Source organism: Megalobrama amblycephala, linkage group LG17 (genome assembly GCF_018812025.1).
Source record: "Megalobrama amblycephala isolate DHTTF-2021 linkage group LG17, ASM1881202v1, whole genome shotgun sequence".
Classification (NCBI taxonomy): Eukaryota; Metazoa; Chordata; class Actinopteri; order Cypriniformes; family Xenocyprididae; genus Megalobrama; species Megalobrama amblycephala.
Window position 1 is genome coordinate 18864400 of NC_063060.1, and position 27819 is coordinate 18892218.

General features: G+C 35.4%; 1 protein-coding gene across 1 annotated transcript in view; it reads left to right on the forward strand.

Moving 5' to 3' along the window:
• The first annotated feature begins 2810 nt into the window (after nt 1–2810).
• Nucleotides 2811–27819, forward strand: part of egfra (epidermal growth factor receptor a (erythroblastic leukemia viral (v-erb-b) oncogene homolog, avian)) — an 83562-nt gene continuing 58553 nt past the window's right edge. The window contains exon 1 of the mRNA XM_048163234.1: nt 2811–3091. Within this exon, the coding sequence (XP_048019191.1) occupies nt 3013–3091 (79 nt within the window). The 5' untranslated portion in view covers nt 2811–3012. The remainder of the gene's footprint in view (nt 3092–27819) is intronic.

A 27819-nucleotide genomic window follows, 5' to 3' on the forward strand; every position in this document is an offset into this window, starting at 1 on the left:
ACTGAACTGAACTGAGCTGAATTATGCTAAGGTTTACAGCAGAATGAACTTATTTGATGAAGTTTAATTTTGTTATCATTTATCAATATTAATTTTGTTATGCTCCAGTTTATTATTATGAAATTGCTTTGAAACAATTTCTATTGTATAAAGCACTATAAAAAATAAAGGTGACTTGACTTTTTTGACTTTTATACTTTGATTTCGACAACACTCTAAAAAATGCTGGGTTAAAAACAACCTAAGTTGGGTTAAATATGGACAAACCCAGCAGGTTGGGTTAAAGGGCACCTATTATGCCCTCTTTCACAAGATGTAATATAAGTCTCTGGTCTGGTCAAATTTGCCCCTATTTAGGGGTGAGCAAAAACATGCCTTTTACTATAGTACTATATTGCTGGCTAAAAAAATTAATCCAAAATTGGTTGAAAAAAATGGCTGGGTGAAAACAACAAAATCCCTGGGTTTGTCCATATTTAACCCAGCATTTTTTAGAGTGAAGCTTCACCAGCTACAAGTTTCAAAAAAGAAATTAGAAATATCATCATCATTGAGATGTTGAGGGTTGTACCACTATCTTCTTTCAGACGAACACAATCAGAGATATATTTAAAAATATCCTTAGTCCTCCAAGGTTTATAATGGTGGTAAAGCCATTTTGAAGCCAAAAATAATGCATCCATCCATAAAAAAAGTAATCCATACAACTACAGGGGGTTAACAGGCCTTCAGGCCTTCTGAAGTGAAGTGATGCGATTTTGTAAGAAAAATATCCATATTTAAAACTTAATAAATTTAAATAAGGTGCAGAGGATAGAGCAAAACAAATTATCGGTCACGGATTATAAGTCTAAAACGATCATTTTTAAAGAGAAATGGCGGAGGATTTCGATATAAGAGAAAACAGCTCTATTTGTCTGAACTGTGAGAGGTGTCTTAGTTAACAATATTCCCACATCCTGCATCATACATTGTGTCAGAAGATTACTCATTTGGCGCAAGTCAACTTGAGCATTCTGTGTAAGGTTGTCTGCCGGAAGCTAGTAATTTGAATTTATAAAGTTTTAAATATGGATATTTTTCTTATAAAAACACATCGCTTTGCTTCAGAAGGCTTTTATTAACCCACTGGAGTCGTATGGATTACTTTTTTACGGATGGATGCATTATTTTTGGCTTCAAAGCGCAGTCCCCCTATTCACAACTATAAACCTTGGAGGACTAACGATATTTTTAAATATATCTCTGATTGTGTTGGCTTGAGGATGAGTAAATCATGGGATAATTTTCATTTTTGGGTGAACTATTTCGTCTGCTCACCAAGGCTACATTTATTTAATTAAAAATACAGTAAAAACAGTAATATTGTGAAATATTATTACAATTTAAAATAACTGTTTTCTATTTGAATATATTTCACAAAGTAATTTATTCCTGTGATGGCAAAGCTGAATTTTCAGCATCGTTACTCCAGTCTTCAGTGTCACATGATCCTTCAGAAATCATTCTAATATGCTGATCTGCTGCTCAAGAAACATTTAATGTGTACAATTGTACAAAATATTTGTGTACAATATTTTTTTTCAGGATTATTTGATGAATAGAAAGTTCAAAAGAACAGTGTTTATCTGAAATCTAATCTTTTGTAACATTATAAATGTCTTTTCTGCCACTTTTGATTGATTTAATGCATCCTTGCTGAATAAAAGTATTCATTTCTTTAATTTCTTTTCAAAAAAATAAAAATAAAAATTCTTACTGACCCCAAACTTTTGAACGGTAGTGTATAATGCTACAGAAGCTTTGTATTTCAGATAAATGCTGTTCTTTTGAACTTTCTATTCATCAAGGAATCCGGAAAAAAAAAAAAAAAGTACACAACTGTTTTCAACATTGAAAATAATCATAAATGTTTATTGAGCAGCAAATCAGCATATTAGAATGATTTCTGAAGGATCATGTGACACTGAAGACTGGAGTAACGATGCTGAAAATTCAGCTTTGCATCACAGGAATAAATTACTTTGTCAAATATATTTAAATAGTACACAGTTATTTTAAATTGTAATAATATTTCACAATATTACTGTTTTTTACTGTATTTTTAATTAAAATAAATGTAGCCTCTTAGTGGTTCCAAACTTTTGGACTGTACTGTATATATATATATATATATATATATATATATATATATATATATATATATATAAAATACTTTTACTCAGTAAGAATACATTAAATTGATCAAAAGTGTCAGTAAAGATGTTTACATCGTTACAGAAAAGTTTAAATAAATGCTGTTCTTTTGAGCTTTTTATTCATTTAAGAATCCTGGAGAATGCAAAAAAAAAAAATTAAGTAGATCACTTGTTTCGAACAATAATTACAAATGTTTCTTGAGCATATTAGAATGATTTCTGTAGGATCATGTGACACTGAAGACTGGAGTAATGATGCTGAAAATTCAACTTTGACATAACAGGGAAAAACATTTTAATATATTTTAAAATAGAAAACAGTTATTCTAAATTGTATTCATTATTTCAATACATTATTGTTCTGTATTTTGGATAAAATAAATATAAAAAAATTGGTAATGCATTATGACTTTCAAAAACAGTTAAGTGTGTGTAGGCTACTAAACTTTATTTCAGACATCCTGGTTAAATAACAGCAAGTTAAAGATTTCATTCGCAGATGAATGATGTCACAAATTCCTAAATCAATAAGTAGCCTACCTGAAGTATACTTTCCCACCTTTCTGAAAGCCGTGCTGCACGCGCACGATCCTCCCTGCTGCTGACGTCACGAGCGCAGCTTTGTCCAGCAGTGTGAGGACTCTATCACTGCTGAGGTTCGCGAGCGCGGAGGAGGAGCTGTCAAAGTTTACAGCCAAGTCCAGCGAGTTTTCTCAAGAAGACGAGAAGGCAAGATCTCTATACGTTTAGAAACCCCTGAAAGAAGAGCTCTTCAAACTATGGAGTGAAGTCTGAGAGGTTTTAAACACAAGAAATGGCAGGACCAACTGAGATCGGATTGATTTTTACCTTACTGCTCTCATGGAGCTTCTGTGCGACGCCGGAAAAGAAAGGTAGGAGTATTGTGAAACTGCTTGTTGTGTAAGGTTAAACCTTCATCTTTGAGAAGGTTGATTGGAGAACGATCTCCAGTAAAGCTTGATGGGAACGTCGCACATACCTCCAGAGATGTACAGCGTGGGAACATTGTGGAAGTTTGTGCGCAGTCCCACAGAGAACTTCTGCTTGGACTCTAATTAGTGTTTTAAATGACGCTTTTATCGAACGTGACATTTAAACAGACAGTATTCTTTCTGGAGCAACCTGAGGTTGAGTGTCTATAGTTCAGGCAGGGATCAGTCCTTCTTGTGTTTGAACCTTCAACTTTTCACTTCCCAGCACAGATTTGAGGCTGTATGACCCCACCCCATACTTTTAATAAGGTTGTGATTTCTTTGCGTTCATTAGTGCAGTGCTACAAGGTGGCACTGACGTGATTTTATATTGCATGGTAGAGGCGAAGAGAAGAGGATATTGCCTGAAACTATTTATGCACTGTAGCCTAAAACATTTTATCAGGTAATCTAAAATGTGCTTCATATGGTAAATTGACTCGTTTTATTCAAGTCAAAATAATAATAATAATAAAAAAAAACTAACTACACAAGGTCATAGTTATGACATTATGGTAACACTTTACATTAAGGTTTTGTTTGTTAACATTAGTTAACTATATTAGATAAATAACATGGACTAACAATGCACTTAAACAGCATTTATTAATCTTAGTTAATGTTAATCTCAGCATTTACTAATACATTATTAAGATCAAAAGTTGCATTTGTTAACATTAGTTAGTGCACTGTGAACTAACTTGAAAATTTTTATTAACTAACATTAACAAAGGTTAACAAATGTAAAAATATATTGTTCATTGTTAGTTTATGTTAGTTAATGCATTAATTAATGTTAACAAATGAGACCGTATTGTAAATTGTAATTGTTACCAAAATTATTATTATTATTATATGGGTCATATCAGTTAGAAATAGCTTAATACAACTATATATCTCTATTTGTAAAACATAATTTATTATAGGCATACATTTTGAAGACATTTTCTTTTATCAGTTAATTGATTGATTGATTGATTGATTGATTGTTGTCAAATTTGACTGCTGTGTGGTGTCAGGCAACCTAAAAATGACTTTTTTTTAATTATAACAACATCTCTGCTTTTCTCAATTATTTGTCTTTTAAGTTTAAACTTGATTTTCTTAATTAAATTCAAAGTGGTTGAAAAAGTCCAGTGAGCAGCAGGTTATGAATTTTGAATCACTTTAATTTAAAATTTAGTTTTTAATTTTAGTGTTGTGAAAGCTTGTTGTTACCTGAAGGATGTACCCCTGATCTGACCCTGAAAATGACTTTTGTCACTTTAACAAAATGTAGTCAGCTTAAATAATATTATATATTATATTTGACTTCATATAGATTTAATCACATGAAGCACATTTTTCTTTAGGGTAATTAAAATATATATTAATAAGTAGGTCCACCGCATTTTCTTTGATATGAATGCAATTAACTAAAGCCACTTATTTAATCTATGATGTTAGTGTTAGAGATTGTCACATTTATTAGATTTGTTAAAGTGTGTTTATATGCCACTCTGCATATTATTTAGATGGTCTCAGGGGTGTCCTGTGTGTAAACACATGATTGTGCCAATACTGACAGATGGGACACACACAAATCACTTTATTACAGTCTGCTTCCTCATTTGGACTCATTCAGGTTTACAGTCACAGTGCCAAGAGAGGAATCACCTTCCTTTAATAATAAGTTCTGTTTTGACAATCATCAGTGACATTATCTTTTCATACAGATTTTTGTTTGTTAGAATTGCTTTATATTACATATGGAATTTATATAGTGGAAGTATATAATAAAATGAGAAGAATATTAAACAAGTAAGTTTACATGGTCACTCATTATCATTGTGAAATGCACTGACAGCCAGTTTTCCAGCCCCCATAGTGGTTTAGAGGACGGGTATTATAGTATCAATGAGGACAGTTGTGACGTCCTATAATGTCTTCGGGCTCCCTGTTGTGCCTTGCTCAAGGTCAGAGAAATGCTGCCGCTATCTGTTATATTTAAGACCGAACCAGCTGTTTAGTCTTCATAGACTATCCATGTGAATACCAGATAAATGCGTTTACTGGCCCAGATTCCAAGTAGCTGGTGCACCGTGTTGAGCTATATTTGAATTTTCAGTAAAATGTCCCACATTTGGTCATCACTCCAGCCACATGCAACATAGACTTTCAAGTGTCTCTTTCCCTTCATTAGTTTGTCATTGACCTCTGGATACAGTCCAGCCTCATTGTGACCTAGAACAATGTCTCTCAGGTGGTCACCTAAATCACTAGTGCAGTAAGAGCCATATGTGGGTACGGATGCTGAAAATTATTTAAATGTTAAAAGCTTTTTTTTTTTTCTTTTTCAAAGTTGCTTCAAAGGGTATATCACCAATAGTACAGACAAAACTCCTCTATTCTTCTGATAAAGGGATGGGCTATAAAGTAGAGCTTGTCATATCAAAGTGGATAAGCTTGTATTCTTTAAACTCAAGTTTCTTGTTTTATTCCAATTTTATTGGACCAGATTTATTCCAAAATGAGAAAGTCCCTAAGAACTTGCTTGTTTCAATTAGTTTTGTCTATGCACTGAGATTTAATCTAGTCCATCTGAGTGAGTTGTACTCACAGGTCTTCTACAGACACTTCTAACTCCCATCCGGACGGCTCAGAGATGACTCAGAGTTAAAGCATACAAATACGTGTGAGATGAGCTTTAGTTGTGTTTGCTGGGTCTGAGTCTTTGACTGGTTTGAGGTAGTAAAGGTGTTGGAATGGAGTTTGTCAGCATAGTTGTGTACAGTATGTCTAGAAAAGTCAAAGTCTTATTATGCTTTTAAGTAAAATGCTGCTCCTCTCACAAAGATAAGGTCCCGATATACTCACAGCAAAGTTATTTTTCGTTCATCGTTTAGGGGTAAATGAAGTCCGAAATACACGAGCAGCGCTATGCTGTTATCGAACTCATAATTGATGAACTTTGTAACACTTTCCAACACTGCGTCCGAACTCCAAAAATGCCTACTTCCGTACTATATCAAAGACTATAGAATAACACAAGACGTATCACTCGAGTTGCGTCCCAAATGACGCACTATTCACTATGCACTTATACACTATGTACTTGTGCACTATGCATTCATCCATGTAGTGCGTGAATTGTATAAGGTTATTTTGTCATTTAACAACAGAGTCCGATCCTCCACTACATAATTAAAGCTGCGACAGTTGAGTGAGTCCAACATTCCACACTTCGTTTTTTCCGTTAATTTAGTGCATCATCCGGGTATTTAAAGTGCACTTTTTCTTTTTGGAATTTTCAGTGTGAACGCACTACTCGCACTATTTATACTTAAAAACGTCATAGAATAGTGCATAAGTACGCGAATTGGGACGCACCTATATTGTTTTGAATGGGAGAAAGTGTAAAGCGCAATATGGCGGAATAAGTCCCGCCTTCTAAATAAGAGCCAATCGCCGACTGGTAAAGTCATCGCGTCACTTCAGCGGCCGTTAGAATCTGGGAAAGCCGATTTCTATTTTTGTCATGATTCGAGCGTTTAGAAACTAAATCTATGAGCCGGTTGTTGTTTGATTTCATTGGTGATTTCAAATATGAAATTTAATCGTAAGGTTGGCGAACAGTTTTGGAGAATTTGATGTTTCCCCATTCAAAGAGATTGCATGATGCCCAGGATGCCCGAGAGGCGTTTCAAAGATGGCTGCCGAGTTAAATGACTTGTCTTAAAGGGACTTTCACTATATAATAGGCAAACAGTTGGGGAAAAGTACCCGAATGACCTACTACTTCCGGCAAGATTCCGGCAGAGACTATCTCATGAGGCCATGTGAAACATGGTGAAATTTCATTCATACTACACACATTCGTACTATATATAACATACGTTTTTTACAGTCACAAAATAAGTTTCAAACCAAATGTACCAACTATACAGTATGTGATTTTAGAGACTTTCAAAGGAGACTTTAAAAGGATATTCACTCCAAAATGAAAACTATCATTTATTCACCCTTATGTCGTTCTAAACCTGTATGATTTAATTTCTTCTGTGCAACACAGAAAAAGTGGTCCAAAACAACATTAGACCCCAATGATTTTCATTGTATGGACAAAAAAAACAGTTGAAACATCCTTCAAAATGTCTTAGACAGAATTTTTAAACGATATGTTGTTGAACCGAATTAAATCAACGTTGAACTGACTTAAACTGAATAATGACACTATTATAGCTGAATTGAACTCCTAATTGATGAACTTTGCAACACTGACTTTCCTGTTTATTAAAATGAAGCAGCTTTGAAAATGTGAGAAATACTAAAATATGAAGCTGCTTTGGATAAATACATTATATAAATGTGACTTCATTTTCATTTCTTTTTTGTGTTCAGTTCCTTGTAGAAACATTCAGGATTTAAAAAGTCTGTATGGATAAATGAGGATATAATCACAAAAACATGTAATGCAACTTTTGATTCATCTTGGGAATTCTAGGCACATTTAGTGTGTCAGATTTCATGTAGTAGATGGTACGATTGTGTCTTCATCGAGCCTGCTTGTTGAGTCAGGCCTCATCTAATCATTTGCAACTTGCCTGTTTGTGAGCCAAAAGACAGATCTCGCAAATATTTCAAAACAGCTAAACAAAACAGTCCTCACGTGCTGTACCACTCTTTATCGAGTCGCTGGCATGTTGTGTAAGGCGTGCTTAGGAACTTTCGAGAATATCAGTGAGCAATGATCTTCCAGATTTTCCTTTAAAGGGATAGTTCACTCAAATATGAAATGTCTGTCATCATTTACTCATTTCTATCTTATTACTCATGTCATTCCAAAACTATATGACTTTCTTTCTTTTGTAGAACTTAACAGGATGCTGTTCTTGAGAAGGTTTGCGCCATAAAAAATATCCAAAAATAAGTCCATATGACCCGTGTGCTATATTTCAAGTCTTCCTAAGTCATACGATGGTTTTGGAAGGAACAGACTAAAGTTGAAGTCATTACTCACTAATAAACTTATCCTCCAACCACTGGAGCCAGATCATTGAGTCAGTGAGTTGAACTCTTGTGTGGTATTTTAACTACAGAAAACTTGGAATACAAAAAAATGTGTAATTTTGATACCCAATATTGGTATTTTATATAGCCAATATTGTCAATACATAAAAATTACAATTCAAAGCCAAAAACCATTTTGCCAAGGAGTATGTGGGATTACATGTACAGTTCACCCACAAATAAAAATTCTGTCATCATTTACTCACCATCATGTTGTACCAAATCTCTATGACTACAGATATTCTGAGGAATTTTTGCTGCAATTAAGATTGCAGCAAAAGATTGCTGCCATTATAATTACTGAAGCTGTCAATTGCAACGTGAGGTACACAAAGCTGCACTCTTACGAAAAAGCTGTGCAACGAATCTCTTATTGGCATTTTGTTTGTTATAATGAAAGGATTTGTTAGCATGCAGAACTCACGCTGAACCGAAACTCTACCGTTTTGAGTGCTGTTGAGCGGATTCCGACTAACTTAAACACATCTGATAGGCAGTTGCGTTCATGCGCTCAATAGATATGTCTGTGATTGGCTACAAAAGCTCAACACTGCAAAAACATGTTGTAAATAGAAACCTTTGACGCACTTACACAAACATTCACGGGAACGCTTAAAAGCAGCCGGCTATCAACGAGTACCGGTACTGCAGAACAGCAGGTATCATCACATTAAATGATCAAATAAATCTTTAACAGGACGAAGATTCATTTTGGTGGCTGCCAATATTTTCAATGCAGTAAAAACCGTTCTCTGAAGAAAGTCTGTTTTAAATGACATGAGGGAAAGTAATTTTTTATTTTTATTTCATTAATTCCTTTACATTTATCCAGGTTTAACTCTCCATTTGGGATTCCTGTTAACCTCAGGTCTCTCTCATTTACTGAAAAATCTGATTGGCTTTTTTCCTATTAACAATGAAGGTCAAAGATGGATTTGTTTGCTCTTGTGGGTGTTTTGCCTCAGCCCCAGGCATCATACCGCATTTTCAATCTATATCCAGATTTCTCTGGAAAACACCCAGATATCTTTGCCAACAGTGAGCCCTATAAAATTTAACAAAGACCGACCATTTGCATAATTATAGACTCACCTAATTTTTTTTAAAAACACAGATTGCACATCACTCTGTTCCTTAGTCTGCCATTTCAACTTGTTCTTATGATAAATAGCCTTTTTGAATTGTCATGTAGCAGATAAAAATTACACAATAAACCAATTGTCCTCTACTGTAGTCACATATCCTTCTTCGAAAAGCCATCATTGTCAGTTCTTCCACTAATGGTTGGAGACCATCAATGTTCTCCATTGGGATTATGAATTGTTTAGCCAGTGATCTTGGGAAATACATCAACCCTGTATTTTCCCCTAATTGTGAGATGAATTTGAGATGTGATACTGCTCTTCTTTCCCATTACTTTCCTCCCCCGCCTCAGAACGTTCCAAGATGGAGGACAGTTACGTTAAACTGTCAGGCATCATTTCATCGCGTTGTCATGGCAGATAAAAATAAATGTAAATAACATGTGCTGTTAACAGTGATGACAACTCTTTCTCTCTGTTTCTAACTCTCTCTGACACTAACAATTTCTCAATAAATAAAAATCATTGCAAAGGAATGCTGTGCGCCTACATCTTTCCTGTAGTTCAACAGGTACAGCATAATGACACCAAAGGTTGAGGTAACTGGAAATTTTCTTTTTGGCTAATTCAAAATGCTTTCCATAATTTTGAGAAAGGAACAAGAGAAACTTTTAAACTTTAAAACTCCATTTTATATTTGCATTTTACATCAACATATGTATATATATATATACAAGTACATGGGACCCTAGTACTTGTGTTGTAATAAATATCAACAAAATCAAAAAATGTCATTTTAATGTTGTACATCTTTATTATTAGTGTTTTGTAAAATTAACTTAAAGGATTAGTTCACTTTCAAATTAAAATTTTCTGAAAATGTACTCACCCCCAAGTCATCCAAGATGTCCATGTCCTTCTTTCTTCAGTTGAAAAGAAATTAAGGTTTTTGATGAAAACATTCCAGGATTTTTCTCCATATAGTGAACTTCAGTGGAGCCCAAACGGTGGAAGGTCAAAATTACAGTTTACAGCGATCCCAGATGAGAAATAAGGGTCTTATCTAGAGAAACCATCGCTCATTTTCTAAAAAAAAAAAAACGTTTTAATCATAAATGCTCATCTTGAGCTAGCTCTCTTCTTCTTCAATGTTAAAATTCTGGCAGTGTAGACACTGCTAAGTGTTTACTGCCCTCCACAGGTCAAAGTTTGAACTAAATTGTCATATACAATATGCTAGTGTAAGTATATAACAATTAGTTCGAACTTTGACCTGTGGAGGGCAGTAATACACTTAGCAGTGTCTACACTCCCGGAATTCTAATAGAGAAGAAGAGAGCTAGTTCAAGATGAGCATTTATGATTAAAACATATATAATTTTTTATTTTTTTAGAAAATGAGCAATGGTTTCTCTAGATAAGACCCTTATTCCTCATCTGGGATTGTGTAGAACACTTTGAAGCTGCACTGAAACTGTAATTTTGACCTTCAACCGTTTGGGCTCCATTGAAGTCCACTATATGGAGAAAAATCCTGGAATGTTTTCATCAAAAACCTTAATTTCTCTTTGACTGAAGAAAGAAAGACATGAACATCTTGGATGACATGGGGGTGAGTAAATTATCAGGAAATTTTAATTTGAAAGTGAACTAATCCTTTAATACGGTTAATAAGGTTTTAGTGTTTTGTAAGATTGTTATGTTTTAAGGCAGCCTACTCAATGGCAAAACTGTCTTTGGGTTTAAATTGTAATTTTTAATTAATGATCATATTGGCTATATCAAGATGATATGATGTATGTCCTTATTATAATATTAATCAGGAAAATTAAACAAACATGACGAATAAAAATAGACAATGATGAAAAATCTCTTGACATAGTGTCAAATGGAAATTATGAGTCTCTTCTCAGCGACAATTTGATTTCTTGATTCATTTGCAAAAGCTTTGCTTGCTGCCTACAAATGCTTATTTTTGCAAATGCATTGACACAAGTCTCCGGCCACTGATTAAACATAGATCACTCACTCCACGTGCCTGATACCATGAATTTTTGTCTCAATAATGTTTATTCTATTTTCACATCGTTTACAAAAGTGAGATGCAAAAAGCCTTGAAATATCAGTCTCTTCACCATCCTGATTTGCTGTCTCATTGTCCTCATCTGTCATCGAGCTCCCACACTGTTTGCACATGCTTTGCATGACCCCGTGATTGGTTTTGCAGACGGCCGGCTGTGATTTCTCTCAGCAAAACCTAATGCCCGGCATCAATTTCCTGTCTTTAATACCTGCATACTTCCTCCTCCACCTCTACTAAGTTTTCATCATCCGTCCTGAACGCTCTTTCAAGATGAGTTACCAGAACCCACTCATGGCTCCTTATTGAGTTCCCAGGAGGGAGATTGTAAAAAATTGTCCGTTGCTAAGGGGCCTTTAGCATGTGAAGGCTGGTTGTTTCTGGGTCTTGATGCCTCTCCCTGGTGATTGGCTTTCCCAGAATCACATCTGCTGAAGCGGTTGGAGTTTCAAGAGCTGCGGAGAAAGTCAAATGAGTTTGTCGGGGAAAAAACGGACCTCCTGCTTTGATAAACTGTTGAGCAGTTTCCTAAAACTGGCGTAGAAGTCAGTGCCTCATTTGCTGGAGTGACTCTCTCTCTTTGGCAGAGAACAATGAGGGTTTTCTTCAGTGGACTGCAGTTTTTGAATGTTTCTCCATACTGCTGCAATAAAGGAAAGAGCTGTGTGACAGAAGTGTCATGTTTTTGAGTTCCTTTGTCGTTCACAGTCGTGTGGCGGCTCTGACAGTTTGATTGCATGCTGATTGCAGTGACAGCGACTGAGCTTTAAATGGCCAGAATCTATTTAGAGCAAAATGCTGTGATAACCTTTGACAGACCTTTCTTTCTTTCTTTCTTTCTTTCTTTCTTTCTTTCTTTCTTTCTATGGACTCTTCTCATCTCTGCATGTTATCACATATGCTAATTCTCAAGATAATTCTGTGACGTTTGCCAGCTCATTGGAGGACTATGTTTGGAAACTCATGAATGTCCCCGGAAATGGTGCATTGAACCTGCACGTCATGGAGTTTATAGTATTTCCATTATTGAGTGAGCCACTATGGTGGAAAGAGATCTTGGAATTCAGGCTGGAAAAAAAGAAACTTTCCTTTTTCGTTCTTGACATCTCATTAAGGTGTGGCTTCACGTGAGAAGCTGCAGTTTCTGCAAATCCCACAGGATTCCTCATCACATTTAATTGACCAATATAAAAGAACACTACATGATTCTTTTTTATTTCATCCAAGGTAGGGAAAGGGGAACTCTTTTAAAAACAAATGTGGCAAGTTCTTAGAAATTAATTCCCTGTATGTGTGTAAATATCAGGAATCATTTATTCCAAAAAACAATTTATTCCAAGTCAATGGGGAAAAAAAGAGTAAGAAATAACAAAAATACTACTTAATAAGGTTTAAATTTAATTCTTTTAAAGAGTTTTGGTAACACTTTACTTGAAGGGGTGTGCATAAGACTGACATGACACAGGTTTTATGAATGTTTATGACAACTGTCATTAAGTGTCATTCGCTCTGTTATGTCATTTTTAATGCAAAGATGACATTGTTTGAGATGTCCGAGTTATGACAACTTGACATAAACCAATACATCATAACCTGTCAGTGTCTTTGTCATGACAACTTGACATTATTTAGCTTTATGGGTTAACATTACATTAAACTGTCATGTGGTTGGTTTTGACATTGGCTGTCATGAGGCCATTATAATAGTGTCATAAATATGTATCTTGAGCTCAAGTACAGTGGTACAAATTGAACTTGTCATTAAAATGTCATTAAGTGACAATACTCTGACAAATAATTTTATAACAGTGTCATGACTATTTTTCATTTCATGTTTTTTTTTTGTTTTTGTTTTTTGTTTTTTTAAGTTTCCTCCAACAGAAGGTCAGATAATAGACAATTTCAAATTTCTTAAAAAAGATGACACTGTTATAAAATAATGGTAACACTTTAACGTCTTTTAACTAGTTGCTTATTACTATTAGCATTCATATGGCTCTTTATTAGTACTTATAAAGCACATATTAATGCCTTATTCTGCATGATCTTATTCTACATTCTTAATCCTACCCAATACCTAAACCTAACAATTAACTATAATAAGCAGTAAATTAAGAGTTTATTGAGGGAAAAGTCATAGTTAATCGTTTATATATGTGTTCCCTATACTGAAGTGTTACCAGAATAATGTAATGTAATGTTAACCCATAAAGCTAAATAGTTTTTTAAGTTTGATAATTAATCTGCTATGTCATGTTTATGACAGGTTATGATGTTTTGCTAATGTCACGTTGTCATGACAAAGACACTGACAGGTTATGATGTGTTGGTTTATGTCAAGTTGTCGTAACAAAGACATCTCAAACAATGTCATCTTTGCATTAAAAATGACATAATTGAGCGAATGACATTTAATGACAGTTGTCATAAACATGCATAAAACCTCCTTCATATTCATGACACGTGTCATGTCAAGATTATGAAGGTGTCATGTCAGTCTTATGCACACCCCTTCAAGTAAAGTGTTACCAGAGTTTTTTTAAGCATTTTGGATATAAAGACATTTGGATTTATACCCCCAAAATGATCAAAATGAAATATGTAAATTTGATATTAAAATTAAAAACATGCTCATCATAGAAGAGGTGTATTCAAGCCACTGTATGGATGAATTGAAATCTAAACATATGTTTGAATAAACGAATAGAGCCGGTTAAAAATACAGCATCATGACATTGACTGTGTTGTGCGTCACACTGGCCTTCATTGGCGGTTATATTTCATTCACTATTGGAAATCACTGAGGTGTAATATTGCAGGGAACACATTGTACAGGATTCTGACAGAAGCAATAACACAGCAAACAGAGTCTGTCCTGAATAAAGCGTCAAACAGTTACTCAAATATTTGACTTTACTATTTAATCAAACAGTGGCAGTTGTCCTATCGCAATATAACACCGCTTAAGATGAACCCTACGTATCTGATATCTAGTTACTCATGTATGTGTATCAGACAGATAATCTGGGAGGATGTGGAATTGGTTTTTTGGTTTTTTTTAGAATTGTTCTTAGATGTTCAGGTGCTTGTTCTCAGACCCTTTGAACTGAAAAGTGCTGTTTCCATTTATTATTCCATGAGGTATATATTTAGCGAACCTTAAAGGAAAAAAAGAGAGAAAACAGTAAAGGAAAACATTGAGAAACAGGATGACAGTTCTAGGCCAGCAGCTCCTGATGCACATACGCTAAAATGCACACTAATGCAAGAATGTGCCAAAAAAAAAAAAAAAAAGGCAGTTTATTGAGCCTGTAACACATTTGTGGTTTACAGTGGACCATTTTTAAGTCTGGAACAGTCTTTTATCCTAAAATATCAAGATTATGTTTCTCAAAATATCCAATTGAAATCTCAGCATGTCAGCGTATTGATGTAGTCAGTGTATTGCTGACTAAACTAGTAAGACGTCAGGAAAGATGTTTTTGCTTTTTAAGCAAAGGTAACCATTTTGATTCACCTCTTCCCAAACCTGACCACATCTGACCGACCTTTCAAACCATAATTTATAACTTAAGTTCATAAAACGTTCCATTTATGGCAGAGCTTGTAAGAAAATCTCCCTCAGCCAAAGTGAAACATTCAACTCTCAATAACCTCCTGTGTCTTCTTGGGTGATCATGTTTCAAAATAACACTTGATCCGAACAGGCCGCAGATGCCCTGGGATAGGTGATACAGCTATCAGTGACACTCCCTCTACACAGTATAGGACGTGCTGTGAAAATATAGACGTGTACGAAGTGAATTGTAATGGATCTCTTTGTTTACGTGCTTTGTTTAGTGTATAGTTGCTTTCAGATGAATGGCTACGGAGGGATTATTTTATTTATTGGCATTTTGCCTTTATTATATAGGACAGTGGAAAACTAACAGGAAAGTGGTGAGAGAGAGAGAGAGAGGCAATGGGGTCAGGATATAACCCAGGCCAAATTGGAACTCAGGACGTTACTGTGATGCAAATTCTTTTTAAGAGTTTACATCTGTTTTTACGATGTGTTCACACTTGCTTGGTTTGATTAAAGGTGCCATAGAACGTTTTTTTAAAAGATGTAATATAAGTCTAAGGTGTCCCCTTAATGTGTCTGTGAAGTTTCAGCTCAAAATACACCATAGATTTTTTTTAATTAATTTTTTTAACTGCCTATTTTGGGGCATCATTAAATATGAGCTGATTTAGGCTGCGGCCCCTTTAAATGCTCACGCTCCTCGCCCACGGAGCTCGCGCTTGCCTTTAACAGCATCAACAAAGTTCACACAGCTAATATAAACCTCAAAATTGTTCTTTACAAAGTGTTCGTCATGCAGCATGTCTAATCGCGTAAGTATGGTATTTATTTGGATGTTTACATTTGATTCTGAATGAGTTTGATAGTGCTACGTGGCTAAAGCTAACATTACACACTGTTGGAGAGATTTATAAAGAATGAAGTTGTGTTTATGAATTATACAGACTGCAAGTGTTTAAAAAATTTAAAATAATGACAGTCTTGTCTCCGTGAATACAGTAAGAAATGATGGTAACTTTAACCACATTTAACAGTACATTAGCAAAATGCTAACGAAACATTTAGAAAGACAATTTACAAATATCACTAAAAATATCATGATATCATGGATCATGTCAGTTATTATTGCTCCATCTGCCATTTTTCGCTATTGTCCTTGCTTGCTTACCTAGTCTGATGATTCAGCTGTGCACATCCAGACGTCCTGCCCTTGTGTAATGCCTTGAACATGAGCTGGCATATGGAAATATTGGGGCGTACACCCCGACTGTTACGTAACAGTCTGTGTTATATTGAGATTCGCCTGTTTTCCGGAGGTCTTTCAAACAAATGAGATTTATATAAGAAGGAGGAAACAATGGAGTTTGAAACTCAATGTATGTCTTTTCCATGTACTGAACTCTTGTTATTCAACTATGCAAAGGTAAATTCAATTTTTAATTCTAGGGCACCTTTAAAACGAACCCTGGTGTGTTTTCTCTGTTAGTATAGTTAAATTGAATAAGTGTGAATGCTGCTATCCGAACCACATAAACAGAACGAGACCCCTGAAAAGGAACCAAACACAAAGGCATCTAAAAGAACCAAAAACAGGATGTGATGTCACAAGATGCTTCTCTAAATAGTACAGAATGCTTGAGCAAACCTGATTTTTCTCGTCATAGTTGCAACATTGCCCTTTACAGTTCAGTACAGGTGTCAGAACAACGTCTTCTCACAGCAGATCTTCATTTGTGTGTGTGACGGAGCAATTTCTGCCGCTGTTTTGACTCCATTACACATTTCATAAGCTCTTTGTGAGTTCTCCACTGGTAAAAATACCGTCATATGCACATATAACGTTTAGCACGTTTAGCCCAACACATATACGTCATAAAAGTTTTTTGTTTTGTTTTGTGTATGTGTGTGTGTTTGTGTCTTTAGATTCACACAAACACACCTTTATTACTCCTGAGGAAATAAAGTTATTTTTATTGATAGCACCTTTTGCAGCATAAAATTGACAGCAATTTTCCAAGTTTTCATTTGTTTGTTTTTTCCATTTTCCCTTTTTTTTTCTTCTTGAATATTTTAGTTTCTTTAAAAATATGGATAGTAAAGCTGTCAAAATGGAAAATATGTTTCACCCTTTGTTTACTCACACTTTATTTTAACGTGTTCTCATTGCAGTGTAATATTATGGTGCTTTTCCACTGCATGGTACGGCTCACTTAAGTAGTACCACCTCGATTGAGGTTCCAGGCAAGCCGTACCAATACTAAAATGTGATGTGTAAACACAGCAGATCATTGATTGGTCAGAGAGAATCATCACTACCAGCGTCATTGGATTTGCGACATGAGACACCAAACCCGCTAGATTTAAATAGTCAGCAACAGCCACCGCAGTATCACTTATTCACACAACTTTTTTAAACGACTTGCTTTAAACGTCAGTGGCATGCAACTTAAAAAAAGAAATGGCTGTATCATGGTCAGTAGATGAGGTGCAGACATTTCTCTTATTGGTAGCCGAGGAGGGATCCACGGCAGTAGAGGCGGCACAACTATAACGATCAGTCTCCCACCCACTTTGAACCGGTACTAAACTAGTAGAAAAGCAAACTGAGCCAAAGTAAAGCGAGCCGAGCCGTCCCGTGCCGAGCCGAGTCATACCATGCAGTGGAAAAGCGCTATTATATTACAACACGTGCTTTACTATAGGTTTAGGGTTTGGTTTAGTGTTAAAGGGTTAGTTCACCCAAAAATGAAAATTCTGTTATTAATTATTCGCCCTCATTTTGTTCCACACCCGTAAGACCTTTGTTCATCTTCGGAACACAAATTAAGATATTTTTGATAAAATCCAATGGCTCAATGAGGCCTCCATTGCCAGCAAGATAAATAACACTTTCAGATGCCCAGAAAGCTACTAAAGACATGTTTAAAACAGTTCATGTGACTACAGTGGTTCAACCTTAATGTTATGAAGCGACGAGAATACTTTTTGTGCACCAAAAAAACAAAATAACGACTTTATTCAACAATATCTAGTGATGGACAGTGCTTCATGAAGCTTCATGAACCATTGAAATTTCAAAACACTTATGACAGGCCTCTTTTACTGAAATCACGTGGCTTTGGCAGTTCGATACAAGCTCTGAACCACTGCTTCGAAACAAAAGATTCATAAAGCTTCGAAGCTTCATGAACCAGTGTTTTGAAATCTCCCATCACTAGATATTGTTGAATAAAGTCGTTATTTTGTTTTTTTGTGCACAAAAAGTATTCTCGTCACTTCATAACATTAAGGTTGAACCACTGTAGTCACATGAACTGTTTTAAGGTTTTCTGGGCATCTAAATGTGTTAATTATCTTGCTGGCAATGGATTTTGAAGATATCAAAAATATCTTAATTTGTGTTCCGATGACTGAAGGTCTTACAGGTGTGGAACGACACAAGGGTGAGTAATTAATGACAGAATTTTCCTTTTTGGGTGAACTAACCCTACTTGTAATTATGCATAATTTACGAAATTTTTCAAAAAAAAAAAAAAAAAAAAGTGTTACCAAACATTTTATGCTTTACTGATAACATTTAGAGACATTTTAATTACTATAGAAAATTATTTAGATTGACTTTGTGAACACAAACAAAAACCAAATTGCACTAACAGTAGGAAATTTATAGGGCAAAATATTTGTTAAAATTGTCAAAATTATTTTCTGTGATTGCATTCCACAGATGTGCTGTATTTATAACGCTGACTTGTATTTAACCTGGAAAATTCCTTTTAAATTGAAGTATTTCCAACTAACAATGGAAAAATGCTAATAAATGAATAGATGTAGTTTGCATCCCAATCATAATTGAATGTCATTTATCTTGGCAAGCATCAATAATCAGAAAATAATCTTGAATCAAATTCATCCTATTTCAGTTAACTTGCTGAAATTGCATGTCTCATAGGAACTGCAGTGATATGCATCTAGGATGTAGGCCCTGCTAGATGTGGTTTTCCCAGCCCTAGGCTCTCTGCAGCTGAGACTTGTGAGAACAGCTGAACTTTTTCCTCTTTCTTTCCTTCCCATTTACTCTCTTTTAATTCACTGAAGTCTTCTACTGTTCAGTACAACGGAACTAATTCATCATCACTGTGCAGCACATCTCCATGTTGACATATCCAGATCTGCGATCGCTGTGTTATTTACTCACTTTGCTGAAGGCTTTTTGCCTAAGCCTCCTCAAATGTGCGTTAGGGATATTAGAAGCTCTTACAAAACTGACACGGAAACCTCCACAGGCATGTTTTCACATGAATGCTCTCGAAACTGCAGAAATTCAGATATTATTGCAACAAAAACAAGCGTATGGCTCATTTAGAGTTTACCGGGATCTGTTGTCTTGCTTCATATCCTTTTGACGTATGTTATGATATGCTGATGATTAGTCTTAGTTTCTGGAAACCGTATCTCATGATTTCTTTTATATCAGGCAGACTGTGTTTGTTTGGTCTAGAGGTACGTAACGGTATTGCCAAAGCGAGACTGCATGTCTCGCTTACAAGGTCTCGCAGCATGTGTTGATTTGAAGTGGATCTAATCCCAGATGCCCCACTCTCCTTTAGGTAATTCATTGGTTAATTTGGCCAATATCCTCCAAGCAGAACAGCAAACTCTTCGTAATGACTTCTGAGGCAATGCATGCCATAGTGTTTGGGGAAACATTAGTGCCTGCAAATGTAATTATAGAACCATTACATGAGATGAGATTCTTGTGAAGTACCACTTCAGGGCTAAAAAATTTGAATCTTTTGTGTTAAGTCTTTTTAGTGGCAAAATAACACATTTATTTCTTATTTCGTTAATGAAAACTATGATGGAAAATGTTGGATTACCTTTTTTTTTTTTTCTATGAATAAAACGAAACCACAATATTAGACTACAACAACATAGACTAGACTAACTATATCAGTACGCAATATTGTTGCTGAAAAAAAGAACAACTTTACCAAAATCTCTCTATAGTTTCTTAAAAAGCCTCCTCCAGTTTTCATTTTTGGGGTTGCCAGATATCAAGAGGTTAAATCCCAAAATCAAAGCTGTGGTCCTTCATAAGACACTTGTGCATTTTGCTTCATGATTCTGGATGAGAATCACAATTTTTTTGTTTGTTTGTTTGTTTGTTTCAAATAGAGATCACAATTCTCCTATGATTCTGAACAGACAACTAAACAAAATAACATTTAATTTACTAGAGGATGCAGTCTATTTAAAATGTTTATTTAATCTGAATGAATTATTTTTTTTTAAAAATCGATTTGAATGAATGATTTGATGACTCTTGTTTCATTACTGGATGAAGCATCATTTTTGAACGAATCTCTTGAATGAATGATTCAATGACAAAACATTTTCTAACAGTCACTTGTCGCCACCTACTGGTGTGATGATTTAATCGATACAATCATTATTTGAAGCACTATGTTACTTAGGTTACTTTCAAAAGGTGATTTACTCTATTTTTATTGCTACTGTAGATAATATATTTGTAACACAGAAATAATGATACTGTGTGGTTAAAAAGACATTTGTGAAGTGGTTTCATAACTACATGACAACTGTTCTCTCTGAGTCAGCAGCAGCACCAATGCAGATATGAATGTTCGCAGTGATCGTACTTGGCAAAGGTTTAATAGACATATAGCTGAATTGCTGTCATTTTGGAATAAGACTACATGGGTGTTTGAATTGAGATTTGTATTTTTTATGATTATTCTACTTCTCAGTGATAAACTGTAATAAATACAAACATAGATCTCAACCATATTGTTTGTGATTGCGGAATAAATGCTCTTTTGTAAATTCTTTTATATCTTTTAATATGAAAACATTAATATTATTTAGAATTATCATAATCACTATTACAAATTTCAGTCATTTTAGCTTTGGAGAGAAACTTTTGAGTTTTATCAGTTTTCATAATGTGTTTGAGACAACATTCTCTTGATTTGTGTTTAAATAATTCTGATGAAATGAAAAGAAAAAAATATATATTATGGCGACCAGGGCGGGCGAGAGCCGTGAGGGAACGGCGCGAGGCCGGTGGCGCGAGAGTTAACGAGCTACACCTGGGAGGCGCACCGGCCTTGAGTCTCTCACGGAGGAGCTCCGGGAGCATAAAAGAGGACCAGGCCTGGACTTCTCTCATCCTCCACGGTCGTCGCTCCTCCTTTTTTGCTCCCGGAGCTCCTCCGTGAGAGACTCAAGGCCGGTGCGCCTCCCAGGTGTAGCTCGTTAACTCTCGCGCCACAGGCCTCGCGCCGTTCCCTCACGGCTCTCGCCCGCCCTGGTCGCCACAATATATATTTAGAAATTTCTGAAATGCCAACAATCATGCTCAAGAATCAAAATTTTGAGCTAAATGAATTTTGTTTATCAGTCTAACCGTTATGCACTATGAATAATAAAGACTAACTCGACTAAAAAGACATTTGACAGTACCAAGACAAAGACAAAATAAAGAAAAATGGCTGATAAAACACTAGTACAAAGACTTGCCCTGTAACCTCAAGACATAATTATGGTGTCTGAAAATTCAGAATATGAGATGAATAGTAAGTGACAGGTAGTGGAAACAGAAAGAGAAACATTTGCCCTCACCACGGAGGCCTAAAACAAGTCTGAGTACAATGACGTTTCCATGGGGACATGTGCATGTAACACAAAAGAACCTTTATTTGATGATTTAGCATCGACTTTGAAACAGGATTTACCGCCATTGTTGGCAGCATAATGCTTTGTATACACATGACTTCGCTTACAACATTACTCGCTTTTACAGTAAATTCGGCGGTAAAGGAAGAGTATTATCCTATCTTACTAAACCCCTTTGAAACATAATAATCCACTAAATTAACAGACCTTAGAGTTAAGCAATAAGAGTCATGCTCAGTCAGAATAAGTCACCTAATGCCGTGTTGATGAGATCTCCTCCAGAAGGAAGTTGAATCATTCTGTGGATTTTTTTTTTTTTTTTTTTACACATACAGTGATTATGATAGCAAAGTTCCTGCTCAGAAGCTCTTGTAATGAAAAGATTTGAGTTTGTGCAATTCTTCATCATTAGTTGAATTAACTGAGATAATTCCATTTCACACTGGCAGTGTACTATGTTTATAACCATCACATCTGTGGTCATACAGTGATCTTCTTCCGATTACTTCATTTATTTATTTTTAATAGAACGCAGCAGCGATGACATATATTATATTGGTTTTTGGATTATTACAGAAAATAAGCTCTGCGACCAACAAAGGTTAATCTTCACAAATGAACACAACTTTTATTAATTTTGAATTGGCAGGAGTAAAAAGCTAAACGTAGGCAATAAACAAACTACACCACGGTCGCTTGACTTTAACGTCACTATCACTAAGCTTCCAACAACTCTTTCAGTCTTTATTAAATAATAATAATAATAATAATAATAATAATAATAATAACCCCCCCCCCCCCCCCCCCAAAAAAAATGATTTCAAATAGTTTGCAAGAGCACGATTATAAACACAATGAGGTTGTGAAAGGGAGTACTAGTAAGTAGAAGAGTTTACCTGTTCGGCTGATGATGTTTAATGTCCCCAATAACCACTCTAGTCCCATTTTGCCACTTTTTAGAAACTGCCTTTTACAAGACAAATAAAAGGGGGTAACGCTGATGTATTTTATGTGGTAGAATAAAACATTAACGCATTAACATGTGTGATTAATTCAAAATCCTTACCCCTGGTTTCACAGACAAAGCTTAAGCTATCTCTGGACTAAAATGCATGTTTGAGCTGTTTCAACTGAAAGCAACTTGCACTGACATATCTTAAAATACTCCAGGGTTATTGTTTTGTCTCAAGATGCACACCAGTAATGTTTTTTTTTTTTCTAGTGAACATTTATAAAAGCTACTTAAATATCTTAATTGAACTAAGGCCTAATCCTGGCTTAGTCTAAGCCCTGTCTGTGAAACTGGGCCAAAATGTGTTAAACTGATTTAATTCAAATAAATTACTGAAGCACATGAAATTGCATCATTAACATAATTTACGTCATGCAGTTAAATGATCTAAGATGTCAGGAGTTTATCACACTGAACATCTAAAATGGCGCAAGCACCAGTAACCCTGGTAGGTTGAAATTTCTATTCTAACCCTTTAACCCAAGCTCTGTCACATGCTGTTTTCCTTTCTGAAAAGCCCTTGCAGATCGAGCTGTGTGAAATACAAACTGAACAGTCATACCGCTGCATGGCCAGATGATATGCAAATAACATTTCTCGGCTGGATAAAGCAAACCAGCGTCTCGCTAGTAAAGTTTTAATGGATGAGGATTGCAAGCAAAGTACACACGATTGCGGTGACGTACAGTCGTGCGGTAAGCGCACGTTCCTTTTTGGAAAGACACTTATATTTATATTGAAAAAAGCTTGCAGAAATCAGTTTTGTGAGAATCACCTGGTTTACTTTGCTGGATATAGCAAATTATGACAAAATTAACTTGTTAAACAAGATAAATGTTGTATGCTTAGTTTCACGAAATTAGCACAATTAATCCCACAAAAATGGTCCTAAATAAAATGTGAAAATATCTTGAGCTTGTGTTGACCACAGACCTTATTCAAGACATTTAACTAAAACCCATAAAAACCCATTGACTTTGGGAAGGTGAAACCAGAAGTGTTAAAATGCTAACTCATTTTTGGGTTCTGGCCTACAAAAATACATCAACTCTGCAGCACTCTATGAATTTTGAAAAACAAAGAAACAAAACTACATTGGAAGAAAATTTGGTCATGCTTGCCATTTTGATACTGTAGTGTTCTGCTATGCAGTTTCTAATCAGTTCTGAATGTTTTTAACATTGCTATGTGGCTTGTTTTGTCACAAATGTCTAAAGACTTAATATAACATGGTGTTATTAGTGATTCTGCCCCATTTTCAAAGGTTCTTTTGCTGTGGGAGTGTTTTTGGCTCACAGTGAAGCAAAGACTTGAGTGTTCAGAGTAATGCAGGTTAACAATTGAATAGTGGCAAGCTGCCAAGAAAAAGATCCTGTTCTCATTTCAGAAGTAAAATGGGCCCTGTATTTTCAATTATATATGAATGACCAGGCCTCCTTGTGTAGTTCCTTTCTAACAATAAACTAGCCTTTATAGTATTTAGATTGCAGGTGTGCTAGCCAAACAAGACAGAACCTGTTAACAGACCTGACAAAAAATATTAAGCCTTTTTCTTGATGCTTGACATTCATCCTAAAGCAATTTCACAAAAAGAAAGAGGTATTTCTTGCTAAGTGTGTATATTAGAACACTAGTATATACTGTAGGTTGACACACAGACTGTTTCACAAAGCCATCAGGCCTGAGGTGACGTGCTGTTGGTGGGGAATTTTACTACGTTTCATCCTAAGTCATGTTGTACGTGATGAATGGAGTTCAAGTATGCTGTGAAAGAATGCAGGAAGCCCAACGGTAAATAAGAACAATATCACTAAAACTTAAGCTCTCTTTCCAGCTGTCTGTTCCCAACAAAGGCTGTATCTTAACCATAACTGGCTGATTTAGAGGAATCTTAAAAGGTAGCAATGGCACACATTCTCTCCTCATGTGAAGCGTACAGAAGATATGACTCAAAATTGATTGCAATAATTTTTATTGTTAGCATTTTGCTAAGCTAACAACGATATACCAAAGACTGTGGCTTTGTCTGAAATTGTCCTCTACTCTCAGTGTTGGGTGTAATTAAGTACTAAGTAATTAATTGCTATAATTTAATTACTTTTCCCTTGAAAAAGTAAAGTAATGGATTACTGTTAATTTTTCTGTCATTTAGTTACAGTTACTTCTGATGCAATTGCATTAAATACTGTATAGACTGTAGAACAATTCTATAGAGCAATTGTGGATTGAACATCCATATTTAACATCTACAGCATATGGCATACTGCTTTCAAAAGAGTTTCTAATTAATTGAATGTATCCAGTCTTGCTGTTCAGGGTTATTTCCAGTGCTAAGACAGTTGTAGACATTAAAACAGCTCAGAGGGATGTTTCATGCTTCAGAGCAAAGCAATTCATCTATATCATTTCCAGTGATAGGTGTAGAGGCTCCTCGGGACACTGATAAAATCTCCCTAGAGATATGCTTGGAATAGGTCCAAGCTCAGATTAACTCCTTGACTGGTTCAGGGACAGTGTTTTATGTATTTAATTTCTCTCATCAGATTGATTCTGAAAAGGAATCACTAAATCTTTCATTTAAAGAACTTGTTTTAGGTTTACAACAATTTTTATCCATTGCCTAATCTAATCATATGCTCATAACTCCTCCGATTTAGAGGATTCATGATGGTTGAAGGGTCAAGGGGTCATGTATGCGAGAGAGTCTGTTTTCGTAGTGGCTAGCCAAAGCTATGAGAGGAATTTGAGGCAGCCGATGAACGTATTCCACAGACTCTTACAATGCCAGCCGAACACTGAGCTGCATTAAGATTTTAAAGCCAGCTTACCAAAATTCAGTGAGGTTCAGAAATCTGACGGCACTGATGATAATGCTTGTTTGCATTTTCTAATGTAATATTTGTTATTACCCATTGTTCTATTCTATTCTATTCTATTCTATTCTATTCTATTCTATTCTATTCTATTCTATTCTATTCTATTCTCAAGCTGCATGAATCCACACATTTGTGATCCTGCATGATTTGAGAATGACACACAAGCTCAATGTCACAAATCGACTTGTAGTTCTGCATTTTTAATATTTCATCTTGATTTTATGTCATAACATTGTCTTTTAAGAGAATATATTTTATATAAACTACACAGTCACAACTTTCATTAAAGATCCTTTGTTCAGAAGAAAGGCTTCTTTCAAGGTGCAAATTATGTTTAGTCATAAGTGCAATTTCTTGTTACATGAGGATTTGCCATGTGTCCACCAGCTGTATATGAAAAACGCTAACCGTAAAACAAACGGTAATGTTCTTTGATGTAAACCCGCAAGGTGCTTTATCATGTGGTTTTTATACCTGACTATTTGCTAACATCAGGCACATCTGAAAACAAATCATCCAGCCAAGTTTCATGGTCCATGCGGGTGCAACATGCAGCATTCTTCACAGGAAGTATCACTGCATCTGTGGCCGGTCGAACATCTGTTCTGAACTCTTCAGTGATGTAATCCAGTTACGATACGTGAGCACTCTGCTTATGCCGCTGAAAACTATCAAATAAACAAGGAAAATTATTCAATTGATTTTATGTTGTGAGTACGGACTTCAATTAGAGATGAATTGTATTTAGAGAAATAATAAACACATTTTGTAACTAATAATAAACAGTTTGTTTTCTCTTTCAAGTGCAAATGATATTTTGGAGGCTTTTTAAAGTAACCGGGAGAGGAATGCTTTGGATTCAATGAACAGCATCTGTGGCATGCTATTGATTATAGCAGATAATAATGTGAACTCATCCCTCAGATTGTAAAAACAAACAAGAAAATCCTTTGAGCATTTATGCGCTTACAATGAAAGTTTATGGGGCAAGTCATTCTGAAGGGTTTGAAAATAGATCATTGGTTTAGCCTATATACAGTCTATTAGCCTATATATACCCTTATTTGTTTATTTATTAATTTTTTTACCTTATCTTTTGGTGAAATTCCATTTGGATGGACTCTAAATAATATCACCCAAAACACTTTGCATACAATGTTTAACAATGAAACAAAAATAAACCAAAATGTTGATTTTGGTTGATTCTGCTGACTTTCAATGATCCAAATCAACCATACTAATAAACAAAAATGACTTTATATAAACATTATTTTTAATTTGTGTTTCTTCCGCCCAACCCTTTCTCTATTTTTCTGCAATCCAGAATGGCAGAATAGCTGTAAGGGTTTTTTGAGCTGCGCCCTCTACTGTACAGGCATGAATTTGCATTTCCTTCAATCTGAGGCTTATTCATTTCACTGATGAGTTGACCTTTACATTTGCCAAAAATATAATTTTTTTGTTTTTTAAAAAATAAAGAAGTAAGCCCAGCCCAGGTGAGAAAAAGTAATGCAAAAGAAAAATTAAGTAATGCAATTAGTTACTTGTTAGGGAGTAACGCAGTATTGTAATCATTATTTTCAACTAGGGATGCACCCGAAATCGGTTGAAAATCGATTGAAATATGTAACGATTCAAGTCGGTTGAGATGCTAAATGAATTACGATACATTTTGGCAGCGGCGGTTTATATTAATGTATATCTGAGAGGAACTGACTGTGTTCAGAAAAGTTTAGATGGTATTTTCTTTTCATCTTACCTCCGTACAATGCATTTTTAAGTAGTGTTTATAAGCACTTTGTTTACAGCGGTAACCAAAGAAGCACTGTATTGCCATTGTTCCATAAACGCCACCTGCTGTCAAAACAGTGAATAGGGGTTATGCGCAATCGAACTTCTGTATTCTGTAAAACAGATCAGATCGCTTCCGGTTTAGGTCTTTTGTATGTGCTTCATGAAAAAAATTGCTGTTTTATTCAAGATAACTTAAAATGGGGGTGGGGGGGGGGTTGTGGGATTGGGGTCGAAAATCAGTCAGTATCTGGTGTGACCACCACCATTTGCCTCACACAGTGCAACACATCTCCTTCGCATGGAGTTGATCAGGTTGTTGATTGTGGCCTGTGGAATGTTGGTCCACTCCTCTTCAGTGGCTGTGCGAAGTTGCTGGATATTGGCAGGAACTACAACACTGTCGTATACGTCGATCCAGAGCATCCCAAACATGCTCAATGGGTGACATGTCCAGTGAGTATGCTGGCCATGCAAG